General features: G+C 37.4%; 1 protein-coding gene across 2 annotated transcripts in view; it reads right to left on the bottom strand.

Annotated features, from left to right (window-relative positions):
• Positions 1–13,352, bottom strand: part of LOC109107710 (inhibitory synaptic factor 2A-like) — a 37,602-nt gene that overhangs the window by 14,250 nt on the left and 10,000 nt on the right. For both annotated transcript variants that reach the window (XM_042774634.1, XM_042774635.1), the window contains exons 2-3: positions 10,002–11,094; positions 1,154–1,225 (exon numbers count right to left, since the gene is read on the bottom strand). In XM_042774634.1, coding sequence (XP_042630568.1) covers positions 1,154–1,225; positions 10,002–11,089 — 1,160 coding nt within the window. In that variant the 5' untranslated portion in view covers positions 11,090–11,094. The remainder of the gene's footprint in view (positions 1–1,153; positions 1,226–10,001; positions 11,095–13,352) is intronic.

Genomic DNA, 13,352 nt, shown 5'->3' with positions numbered 1-13,352 from the left:
TAGTGCAAAATCTTAGATTTAATTTGATAAAGAATTTTTAATTGTTCTTTTCATGAAGTCTCTTTATCGTTTAACCCCAAATGAAAATTCTGGCATCATTTACTCACCTTTATGTCATTCCAAATTATAATATAATATAATATAATATAATATAATATAATATAATATAATATATATGTAAAAAAATATATTTACAGATTTCATTGTTGATTTAAAATTCCTTTAATCTACTAATTACACCTAAATAATCTACAGTAGCAATTACTATGCGTGCATTAGAATGTACTATTTTTTGTGAATGTGTTTTATCTCTTCTCTGTAATAGTGTAATTCTAGTCCTCTGGGCCAGTGTTCAAAGAGTGCTGACATGCTGATACAGTATGCATATCTGTGTGTATTTGACTTCACTCACTGTGCAAACTGAATTGCATATTTTTGATTTCTTTTCTGACCTAAGTAATATATTCCAGGGTCGTCTGGTAGGCGGTGAAATGCTGCATTTGTCTGATGATAGATGGCATGCCTTTATGTACATGTCACTGCATTTGATTTCAATGTGTAAATGAATTAATACAAAAATGCTTGAGAGGCAAAATGTTTATGTTTTGCTCCCACGTGCCAGCAAACTGTGTGTGTGTGTAATATAGGTGTGCTGCATTCTGGGTTTCAAAGCCATATGGGTTTGAATTGACATGGGGGAAATTATTGCTTTTACAACAAAATCAGCAAACCCATACATTTAAGAGGAATGGTTTCTGAAAATCATACAGTTACATTTGCTACTTAACCTGCATTCATATATAAAGAACAAACTTAAAAAAAAAAAAAACTCACGCCATCTCTGAGTGTATTTTTTAATTGGTCTGGTTGGTAAAAATGTATAAAATCAATATGTGGCATGCATCAAAGAAAGTCACTCAGTCATTATATTTTTCATTTTATCCTTGAACATTCTTATTGGTAGAAGAGCCCAGGCTAACAGTACAGATTTTACACTCTTTAGTTCTTCAAAGCTTTTCTACAACAGTGACAAATTTGCAGATATGATTGGACACTGTGGCTGCACACATGTGTGCCTTAGTATGCTCAGAATCTTTAAATCAAGGATTCATTTCTGGCCAAGCTGAAAGATTCAGATATAGCAGAGACTCACCTGTATATGATGCAGGCACTGTTACGACACGTGTCACAGTTGGCTGTATCCTGGCCAGTTCGATAAGACAGTCTGTGGAAATAACAGAATGTGATAAATGTAGCATCCAGAAACAATAGAATGCATAACTTAAAGGGATAGTTCAAACAAAAGTAAAAAATTATATAATCATCATTTACTTGTGCTTATTTTGTTCAAAACCTGTATGACTGTGGGGGAAAGTTATTTTAAAGAAAGAGGTTCAAACAACATTGGACCCTACTGACTTTTATTTTATGGACAAAAACACAGACATTTTTCAAAATATCTTCTATTGTATTTCGCAGAAGAAAAAAATCATACAGGTTTAGAACAACATGAGGGGAAAAAAAATCAGTTACCTTTTAGCAAGGATGCACTAAACTGATCAAGTGACAGTAAAGACTTTTAAGTTTTCATTGTTACAGAAATATTTATATTGCAAAAAAAAAATGCTGTTCCTTTGTATTAATCAAAGAATACTGGAAAAAAAACTAAATTACCATTTTCACAAAAATATTAATCAATACAACAGTTTTTGACATTGATAATAATAAGAAATGTTTCTTAAGCACCAAATCAGCATATTACAATCATGTGACACTGAAGACTGGAGTAATGATGCTGAAAATTCAGCTTTGCCATCACAGGAATAATTACATTTTAAAATATATTAAAATAGAAAACAGTTATTTTAAACATTTCACAATTCAACAGGTTTTATAGTTTTTTTTTTAAAATGCAGTTATGGTAAGCATACGATATATCATTATATTTAATTCAGTAAAATGTTTTCATTGATTTACAGCCTTAAATATTTCTTCTGCATTGGTGTATTTTATTAACATAGGGCCTCTTGCAGATTATTGCTTTATTCTGCCCTGTTCCCAGGATTTCTTTACATTATTTAATGATGGAAGACACCAGGATTGAATTCCTTGTATCTATCCGCTGTTCATTTGTGGCCCTTGGGCTTCAGCAGCATTAATGTATGTACAAGGGGATGATGGATCATGCACTAGCCTGGCATACTTGAAGTGGATATATTATTTGTGTGCTAATGTGACACATGCCTAGCATTTCTCCAAAGAAAATAACAGGGCTACACCCAGCAGCCATGCGGTTATGTATTTTCATTAAAGCTTAATGAAAGCCTAATTGGATCACTTTATCCCTCTGAGCACCCAAGTGTCAGAATGGTCACTGATATTCTGCATTCAGTTCGATCTGACATTGCTGAGGAGTTCACGGTGACAGTGGTTACACATTATGTCCAAACATAAAAGAGCGATGTTTTGCTGCAGCAATGCAGTCGGCTAGAGCAACACCTGAACTGAGCTTTTACTTTACTTGTTTATAGACTAGAATAAATGATATTTTTAGCATAATGATATTTTTCCCTGTCTGCTCAGAATCAGGGCACTACGTCATGGTAGGAGAGAACTGTACTTAAAAGGAAGAAAATCAGTTTTTCAGTATGATCTGGAATACATGGGAATGAGATGAGATTGAACCATTCATCATGGCAAAAGCACTGGAGAGTGTAAGTGTAAGAGTGTAAGAGTAATTATCCTAAAGGTCAGGAAGGGCAAGGAATTATTGGAAGTCAGGGTGACCCAAAGAATAGCCAATGTGATGATGAGGTTTGTTGGAGGTGTGTGCCAGTTGCTGTGTGTTTAGGCATTTACTCAAGCTCATTTCACTTTGAACCTGAATTATTTTTGTATTTTTTTTCTGTGGAACACAAATATATATATATATATATTTATAAAAAGTCAGTGGGGTCCACTGTAGGGGTGTGCGATATGTATTGTCTATGATAATACCTCAACTGTTGTTAACAATGTGTGAGCTGACAATATGGAGTATGTCGCTCACATTGTGAAAAGCTATGTTTCAGTACTGAATGAATCTGAATATTTTGAGTGAATCGTTTGAGTGAATTTTTTTAATAATTTAGTCATAAAGCTTTGTTTCTGAATGAATCAGCCATTTTGAATGAACAGTTTGAATTAATGATTCAATGACTTAAGACAGTGACTTGCCTCTACTTATTTGTGGCTTTCAATTTATATTTTAATATATATTTATGAATATATATAATTATATACACTTAAATATAAAATATAAAATTAATTTTTGCATTTAAAGCACTGTTTGAAATAAAAAAGAATTTGAAATAAAACTTCACACATAGACCTACATACTGTATAATAAGGTCAAAATTGCCACTGGAAATCAATTTAGAGGGGCAAATATCAACCCTTAATGAAAAAGCTGGTTTGTCATTGCTGTGAACTAACCACTGCACATAATTTAAAGAATACAAAAATCTTTGCTTATTTAAGATGGACCAGCTCATACAAATTAATAACCATCTTAGACCAGCTAGACACCATGTTCCAAAACAGCTATGGAATAATTTAAATTTGCTAGGTCCCTGTCTCCTCTGCGAATGTGTGAATGTTTGGAGCATACAGTAATATTATGTATATATTTCAGTTTTTTTTTAAATAAGTATTGATCAGACTGTGTGTGCGTGTCACTGAATCACACAAGTGCTTTGTGCTTTGTCCCTGCGAGCTGGCTCTCCGTTATTGCAGACATCAGCTCTGTTGAAAGGCATGCTCTGCCCTCTCTCGCTGGAGGTGTGCCCTGAGTGTGCAGGGAGGTGGCACAATGCTACGTTCCTGGAATAACCAGCGAAAATCTGACACTGGCAGCAGAAGCACGTCTACACACTGTGCAATAGAGTGCTAATGTTTCTTTCTAACATGAATACACAATGGTTCGGTATGCCGTTGAAATTCAGTGAATGCTGTTAGGACATACTCATATTTGCACACGCTAATGAAAATGATACGTGACAATGTCAGTAAGAGCGGCATCTGATGATACTCGTATTGAAGTCCTTTGACTTCAGACACAAAAATGCACAGGAAGCTGCTCATGGATAATTCATTTGTTGATCATCAAAGACAGAATATACAGAGAAGAACTAGATTTTTATATTATCTTAAAGAGATGTGAGTGATGGTTGCTTAGGATTGGAAACCAGGAACCGGTTGACGTTTGACTCCCGGTAACAGTTCTTGCATTTGCGGAGGGACAGAACACTATACTAAAATACTTGGACAGTTTCCAGCAATATTTATTCAACAGGGCTGCAACACAGATACAGGACCTTAGTGCAAGCACACAACATGACCAGTGTAGTCTGATTCCTGAACAAATGACTTGTATGTTCTTTGCAGTGAATCAAGACACAGCGCAACCAGTTTAGTTCGTTTAGAAAACAATGACTCTTTACGAGTTGGTTCCTTTTTAGTGAATCATAAACATATGGTGCAACCAGTGTAGTCCGATTCTTGAACTTACTGTAATTCTTATGAGCTAATTCTTTTTAATGTATTAAAAGCAGAGGGTGCTAACACTGTCTGTTTACAGAAACAGTGACTCTTATGAGCTGGTTTGTTTCGAGAACAAAACCTGCTATGACACTGTACTTTTTGGTGAATAATAAATATATGGTGCAACCAGTATAGTCCATTTACAGAACGTATGACTCTCATGAGCCAGTTCTTTTAAATGAATTAAATGAATTTTAATGAATTAAATGGCAGTAACATTGTAGTCCGTTTACAGAATGAGTGACTCTTAAGAGCCGGTTCTTTTTAGTGAGTAAAAGCATATACCACAACCAGTGTAGTCTATTTATATAATGAATGAATCTTATGATTTGGTTCTCTTAAGTGAATCAAAAGCACAATATGCAACCAGTTTCTAATGAGTCGGTTCCTTTTAGTGAATCAAACACATTTTTAGCGTACATCTAACAGATAAACCTGATCAGTTAGAGTTACATTTAAAAAATTTTATTAATGAAATCATTCCATTATTTAGCAATAAAACTGCATTTCTTTTTCCCAAATATATATTTCTGAAATATACTAAAACATGGATTGAAGTTACATCCGTTAAATTCTTTAGATTTTCAACCAGACACTGACAATCTGTTGCCGTCTGGATAGGCTGTAGAAGTCACTGACACATTAATGAGCCAGACATGATAATGATTAAAAAGCAGTTCAGGCGGCTGGATCTCAAATTGGATACATCACCCAGTGACTGTCCTTGGAAAGTACTGCATTAAAAAAAGCTGTTGACGTCTAATATAATGGTGAAATCAGCCTCGGCAAGTGGAACAAAATGTGTTAAAGTACTTGTGGAGAAAATGATACATTGTTGCTAATTTGAAGCCACAGCAAAGTTGAAGTTATTCCTCCTTGCCAATTATCTTGCAATTGCCTCCGTAAAAAAAAAAAGAAACTCATGCCAGCATTTTTTTTTTTATCTATAGTTGTACATATACAATAGGAGTGTATCAAAACAAACAAGACAATATTTGCTATTTACTATGGTTCATAAGTTTGGAGTCGGTGAGATATAGCAAAATGCAGCAATAAAACTGAAATACTGTGAAATATAGTTCAAATTTAAAATAACTTTTATCTATACACAATATCTAAAATAAAGTGTAATTAATTCCTGTGATGGCAAAGCTGGATTTTTAGATGTCATTACTCCAGTCTTCAGTTTCCCACACATAAATGTAATATAGCCTATATATATATTAAAAACTGTTATATCTGTTTTGATGACTCAGTGCAAAGATAATATGGTGCAGTCCTGTAGTATTTTCCTAATGCAAACTATGACCAGTGAAAGCTAAATAACTGGCTAAATTTTCAGGCTCAGCATGACTCTATCAGCACTAAAAGCTGGCTTAACACCTGAAGGCTCTACCCTGGTGTTCCAGATACATCCATGCCAGGGCTCATGAGTGCTTGGCATTTTAAGCTCTGCCCACCCTGGCTGTCAGCAGCATGCAGACGCTTTGTTTGCACTAAAAGCGCTGCACTCAGACAGAGAGGAACATCAAACCCTTGGCTCTGGCTGGGTTAACCCAGGGAGACTGGCTGGGCTTTCATATGCCCACACTGAGCCACTCATGGGTTCTGAGCTCAGCTGCTCTGATGACACCTAGCATGTGGGAGTGCAGGCACGGTCCTGCCTCTAATAATAGGGCCCACACTCATTGTGGAAGATGGGAGCTACACATACACACAAAACAGACACACTTTCTCCTTCGGCAGATGAAAGGGCTGCCTGATGAGGCGCTGCTAATTGAGGCTGTTTGAGTAGTGGTTTTGTGCTCTGAAAATACGGCCTGCTTTTCTCACTCCTGTTTTGGGATTAGAAAGAAGTCCAGCGCTCCTTAGAGGTGAGTTAGGCTTGAGGGCCATTACCTGCCCACAGCAATGCCTAAAGGAGACTGTGGGTTTTAGACCAGTTCTGTGGTGCCAATTTGACTAATTTCAGGGGATTTTGGGGTGAGATACTCTATACACACAATCAGCCATCTGCTGTTTACAAGATCCCTGCCATACTAAATGGGCAATAATATGGTAGACGTAAAGAGGCTACCTTTTTGAAATGGATCATAAATGACAACTCGCTGAGCCCAGCAATAAAAATATTATTGACCAATCTTACCTTAGAAACTGCTGTAATTTTCAAGAACTTTTGGTTTTATGTCACTCTATCTCTGTGTGTGAGGATCTCTGTGTTTGAATAGTTTCAAAGAGTAATTTAAAAGAAATTATCCATGGTCATATGTTATTGTCAGATCACTTACTGTACAATAAGCACAAGGTACCCAGAGAGGATTCAAACCTTATTTTTTATTATTGTGTTATTATTGTTATTATTATTATTATTATTTATCAGTTGAAATTGCTTTTGAGGCTTCAGACAAATTTAAGTTTATTTAAAAAAATAATGAATATAATGTTCTGAAAAAAATGAAGCAGAAATCTCTAGTTTATTCCTGGGATGTTCTGTAAAGGTTTTCTGAGTGAGTGAATGGATGAATGGTACTATAGTTTAGGGTATAATGACACTTTATGCCCTCACAACATGATCTCAATATTCTCACAACATAAGTGCTGAATGGGTTTTACATTTCAACACCTATCATGTTTGTGGTATCAGAATACTTAAGATATGATAATGCATCCTATTAGACTCTTTTGTTCACATAGGCTGAATTTATTTGATCAAAAATACAACAAAATAATTTTGACGTAAAATATTATTACAAATAAATATTACTGATTTCTATTTTAATATATTTTAAAATGTCATGTATTCCTGCAATGGCAAACATAACTTTTCAGCAGCCATGATCCTTCAGAATTCATTCTAATATGCTGATTTGGTGTTTAAGAAACATTTCTTAATATTATCAATGTTTAAAACAGTTTTGGTGTTTAACATTTTTGGAAGCTTTGATACATTTTTAAGATTCTTTAATGAATATAAGTCTCAAACAAACTGCATTTATTTGAAAAAGAAATCCTTTGTAAAGTTATTAATGTCTTTTCTGTCACTTTTGTGACACAATTTAATGCATCTTTGCTGAATAAAATAATTAATTTCTATCAAAAAAAAGTTTTACTGACCTCAAACCTTTGTACAGTAATGTCTATCATTGATCAAGAGATGCTAATATCTCCAGAACCCCCTCTCATCGACCTGTACTAAATAAACAGTCACATCCAGTCTGGCCAACAGCTGAGGCAAGCACTTCTAAGCTTCCAACATCCCAACCAGAAGAGACGTCCACTTAATGGAGGGGCATTATTAAACATGAGGAGCATTGATTGTATCGAGTTCTTTCCTCTCATCAGGCGGCAGAGAGAAAGTGAGGCTGGCTCTGTGTTTGTGGAGCATTGGGTATTAGTGAATGCAGGATGACATCTGACATTGAAATGTCCTCTTGTGGCTTTCAACAGGGTTTCAACAGGCACCGAAGCAGCTTTTCACCTCATTTGCTTCCCAGGTTCCAATTTCAACAGTCACCACAACCCATATAACCCTGAATTTCTGCCACTCACCATATATGCTGACATGGAAATGGAGCTGAAGTGCATTTAAAAGCTTTAAACAGTTGTTATAAATGGACCTGTTTGACCTTAAACCTGTTCGACACTAACACCATAAACGCAGTGAAATTAAAATATTCGAGCTGCTGAGTTGAATACATATTCCCTGCTGACTTCACACCTGCCTTTCATTCATAAATCAGGTATGACAGATCATTTTAGAAGTGCTTTATTGTTTATGAGTGACCTTACCTGCTAAATGAAGTATTGTGCAACAGAAGAGTAGCTCCAGCACATTTCGCAAACAAACATTATTCCTCTATCTTTGAAGAGTGACTACTACATGCAATGAATTGACAGTTCACTAAACCCCGCCCCCTTGTTTACTGTTGCTAACACAGACCAGCTCTACAATATCTCATAGGAAAAGAGCTGAAGATTTATGTGAACATATGATTGCCAATTAAATGTGCTCATAAAGTGTTAACAGTTGATTGGATATTATCTTTAAGTGGGTTGAAATGAATTTTGACAATGCATTTTCCTTTAAAAGTGTTAAACATCACAGTAATGTGATTAAAAACTGCAGAGACTGCAAATGGAAGCAAATGCTTCACAATCAACAGAAAAGCGTCATTTGAAAGCGATTACAAGTTACATTAGAGTAAGTGAACAGAACTGTTTCTAATGTTTCTACAACACATTCACTATAAAGGACATTAGTTATTATCAACACTTCAAAGAAATGAAACTATAAATAAAATTGTGTTACATTTCATTAATCTCAGAGAAAATGTTAGTGTTCCTCCGGATGTTCTACATTCAGGTAAGCAGGTGATAGTTTGATTAAAATCATACACTTGTCAAGGTTTATTTAATGATTTGGGTAAGGAAAGACGCTGCTTGTATTCTCTATGGTTATCTTGTGTCACTATTATGACTGAGCCATTTTTGGATAATTTTCAAAACTATTCAAATGCTCACGATGAAAAGCAATCGTATTGATCTTACTGTGAATAATTTATCCATGCATACATTCCTTTTTTTCATCATAATGTTTAATTGAAATGTCAAATCAAGATGATAATCAAAAAGCTTAATCTTCTGGTGAAATGTCAGACTTCTCTCTGGTGACATTTGTTGTACTTCTCCAATAATTCAATCTGCTCCCCAAATCAACATCCAATCAACAACAGATGAAGAAAAAAAAATCCACAATCCTACAGTTTTTCCTTTTTCAATAATCTGTTCAATTAGGATGTATATCACAGTATGGAAGAAAAGATCTGCTGATACTTCCATTACACCATGAAGGTTTTTTCTTTTTTTTTACTGTACCTGAGTTGTTGCTTTGTTTACAGTTAGATATGCACAGTAAATCAGTACCACACTGGTTATGGGCCAATATTAGAATTACTGCATATATTAGATACAAGTTGATATTGTATGTTTAATTGTGCCAGATCATTTTCATTATTTAAGTAACGTGTCTAAATGTAATCTTTATTGCTAAATGAATATCCATTTTTCAAATTGTACATTATAATGTTGTGATAACTAAATTCAATTGTAGTTTTTAGCATATTATTTTTATTTTAGAGAAAATAATATACAATATTTATAAATATTAAAAAAAATTGTATCAATATAAAATTAAAACTGGTGCATCCCTAGATACGGTTACACTTTTGATCCAGCGTGACAGATGTGTAGCAGATTCTCTAAACTCTGATGAAAAACAGGTTCAATAGCCTTAGAACTCCAGTATTTTTTTTTTTGTATTATCTTTTCTTTCTTACATTGAGAAAACAAGCCCAAAACACAAAAACTGCACAAATACAGTTGATGAATAGAAAATGTGTTACATAAAGACTATGACTCACCCCTCTCGCTGTGCTTCTCCTCTTTCTAGCTCCTGAATGACCCCCAGCAGCACTTTGATGGTTTCTTGACTGGAGTTGATCAGAGACTCCATGGCTTGAAGCCTGTCTTTCACATTCCCATCAGCCCCAGGGAGAGCAATCAGATGCCCCTGTGTGCCCTGCCGGGTCTCTGCGGTGCCCAAGTTTTGGCTACTGTGACAGTGGGCCTGTATGTGGGCCTGGGAAGCGCAACTCTCTGAATGATGCAAAGCTTGAGACTGCGCCTGCAATCCGTTAAGCTGCACCGTGTCTTTTTTGCGTTTACAGCTCCCTGAGGGACTCTCTGGGCATTCCACTTGTGTCAAGGATGTCCATGCAATAGGGCCAGAAATCTTTGAACAGTCACCCCTGACCTGCAGAGGTTGAGTCAGCTTGGTTGAGGAGGCACAGTTGGGCTGCTGGCCTGCCCCTGCCCTGCTTTCACTGGGTAATCCTTTGTGCTTGGCCCCACTCCCTGGGACGTTAGTGTCTCTCCTTGAGTCTGACTGATCTAAAACCATGTCTGACGGATCAGGGCAGAGTTTCCCATCCGAACAGTCTGGCCCAACACACAAGTCCTTAGCGTCACTGCACTGTGGTGTAGTGTGGAGCAACACTCGGGTCTGTTGCACCCTTCCGTCGCACCTTGTCCCACATTCCCCACCCTTCACATCACTCAAAATGCCATTGTTTTGATCTGGGTAGTTCTCCACTAGAGCGGTGTGTTTGATTATGTTTCCCTTTTTGCGCTCGAAGGGGAAAGTCTGGTAACGCTTTTTCAAGTCGGGCGAGGTTTGCACACCCGTGCTCTTGGTGACATTCGGGATGGAGCGGCGCGCCGGCATTGTCATGTACCTCTGGTGAATGACCTTGCAGGAAACAGAGCGGTCTCTGGCACCTCGGTGGGCAGCCTCATTCTGCGCCTCGCAGATGTCTTTAAAATGCACCTGCAGGGCTTTGTTTCGCTTGCGTACCACGTCTGCTCCGCTCCGCTCCAGCAAAGGACCGCCGGACTCCGAGTCAGACTCTGAGCTTGACAGAGTGCAGCAGCCTGCCTCCTTACTGACCATAACTCCTGCGGGAGAGAGCGAGAGAGAGAGGGGAGAAAGAATGAGGGACAGCGAGAACATGTACAGTTAATACATTTACATTTACATTTTACATTTAATCATTTAGCAGACGCTTTTATCCAAAGCGACTTACAAATGAGAACAGTAGAAACAATCAGATCAACGAGAGAACAACAACGGTATACAAGTGCTATGACAAGTCTCAGTTAGTCTAGTACAGAACACGTAGCCAGGGTTTTTTTTTTTTTTTTTTTTTTTTTTTTTTTTTTATTATGATAGACAAGAAAAAGAAAAGGTAAGTACTAGTATTAGTTGGTTAAGTGCAGGCAAAAAAGATGAGTCTTTAGATGTTTTTTTAAAAATGAGTAAAGACTCAGCTGTTCGAATTGAGATTGGGAGGTCATTCCACCAGCTGGGCGTAGTCCAGGAAAAAGTCCGTGAGAGTGATTTTGAACTTCTTTGGGATGGCACCACAAGACGTCGTTCACTTGCAGAGCGCAAACTTCTGGAGGGCGCATAAGACTGAACTAGTGAGTTTAGGTAATAAAATGGCAGTGATTGCAGCTCAAGCACAGATGGCCTAGTTTTGTCTTTTCCTCAGCGCACAACATCCTGGCAGTCAAAGCTTGGGGTTTTTTGTGTGCGCGTGTTTTGTTTAGCAGTGGAAGTCACAGCTGACACAGGTTGACCTGCATTCATGCTCTCTCATTACACTAAGGCTTCATCTCTCTAATGGGGCTCCCAGTACATGGGAGATGGGGGCTGAAGCACAGACTGCGAAAGAGACAGAACAGGGCCTTTGAGTCATCAGATATGAAATACAACTCAACACTTGATGGCAAATACATACACACAACGCCAAAATTAAGAGGAACAAAATGGTGTAAACATCAGCAATCAAAGATGTGTGTACAAGTGCATAAGAATGATTCATAAGAATTTTCGCTACTGACACTTTTTCGCAGTTTGGATTAGTTGTTAATATACAGAGAAATCTAATGGATGGTGTGTGCATGCTAAAAAAAAATGCTGCTTTACCAGTCAGTGGACCGTGAATAATTTGCCAATTTGCTTTCCATTTCAACTATGGTTGTGCAAAACTCACTGACAGTGCTTGGGTGAGTTGTTGCCAGAGCAATGCTATATGGTTGCAAAGGTGTTCTAAGTGGTTTTGATGCATTGCTGCATAGTTGCTATGGCGTTCTTGATGGCTTCTGGGGCATTTCTAGGTGGTTGCTAAGGTGTTATGTTTGGTTTCTTGATAGCCCATGTCAAATATATGCACTACTCAAAGTGATATTCAGTGCATCACAAGCGTACATGTTATTTAACTTGGCGTAAATGGCCACTAGGTTACAGCTTGCTCACTACTAAATATTTGAAAGCTGTGCCATTAAACTTTGAAAGGAAAAAATTGAAGTATAACCCTACGTATACAATAAATACTAAATCCTACAACCTGGAGTTACATTTGAAATAAAATGGCAGACCAACTGGATCACATGAATAAGCTCATGTTTTCCAGGACAGATATAGCCTATACAGTATAGTTATTTAGAAGTTGGCTGAATAGCTACTATAATTACTTAAAAGTTAGATGAATTTGTTTTTCTCACAGAACATGATGGGCAGCAAATGGTGGAGAGAATCCTAGAACAGGTGCAATTCATTAAACAGGTGTTTGCTCCCGCAGCTTATATGTTTACAGATATTCTCTCTGGAGAAAACTACGTAACTGTTTCCTCACTTCAGCACATGTTAGCACACCTGGAAGATGAAGTCAGAGCAGGATGCCAAACTCACAGGCGACCTGAAGTGCGTCATGGAAGCAGATGGAAGGCAAAAATGGCCAAGATGCCACCCAGAGGATGATTTGCAAAGCAACCTTGCTTGACCCAAGATACAGATGAGATCACATAAAGCTACCCGAGCTAAGTGTTACAAAAACTGAACTGGTAGCAGAGATGGCGGCAGCAGCAACACCCGCAAGTCCAGTCCCACACAAGTGAGAGAAGTGGAAGAGGAATCAGTGCTGGCACCTCACCTAAGGAGAAAAGGGTTTATCGGGCAGCCTTCTTGGGAAAAGAGCAGTACAGCAGCCATGCTCACTGCTGATCAAAAAGGTGAAGCACAGATGTCGATGTACCTACAGGAAATGTCTATTGATGGTCTCACTAACTTGGTGGAAAGCTAACCAAGGATGGTTCCCTCTCATGGCCAATATCACACGTAAATATTTGTGCATATGTGCTACCAGTGCTCC

This window comes from Cyprinus carpio, chromosome A17 (assembly GCF_018340385.1).
Source record: "Cyprinus carpio isolate SPL01 chromosome A17, ASM1834038v1, whole genome shotgun sequence".
NCBI classification, from domain to species: Eukaryota; Metazoa; Chordata; class Actinopteri; order Cypriniformes; family Cyprinidae; genus Cyprinus; species Cyprinus carpio.
Note: the sequence above shows the minus strand (reverse complement) of the source record. Positions and strands in the feature narration are given on the sequence as shown.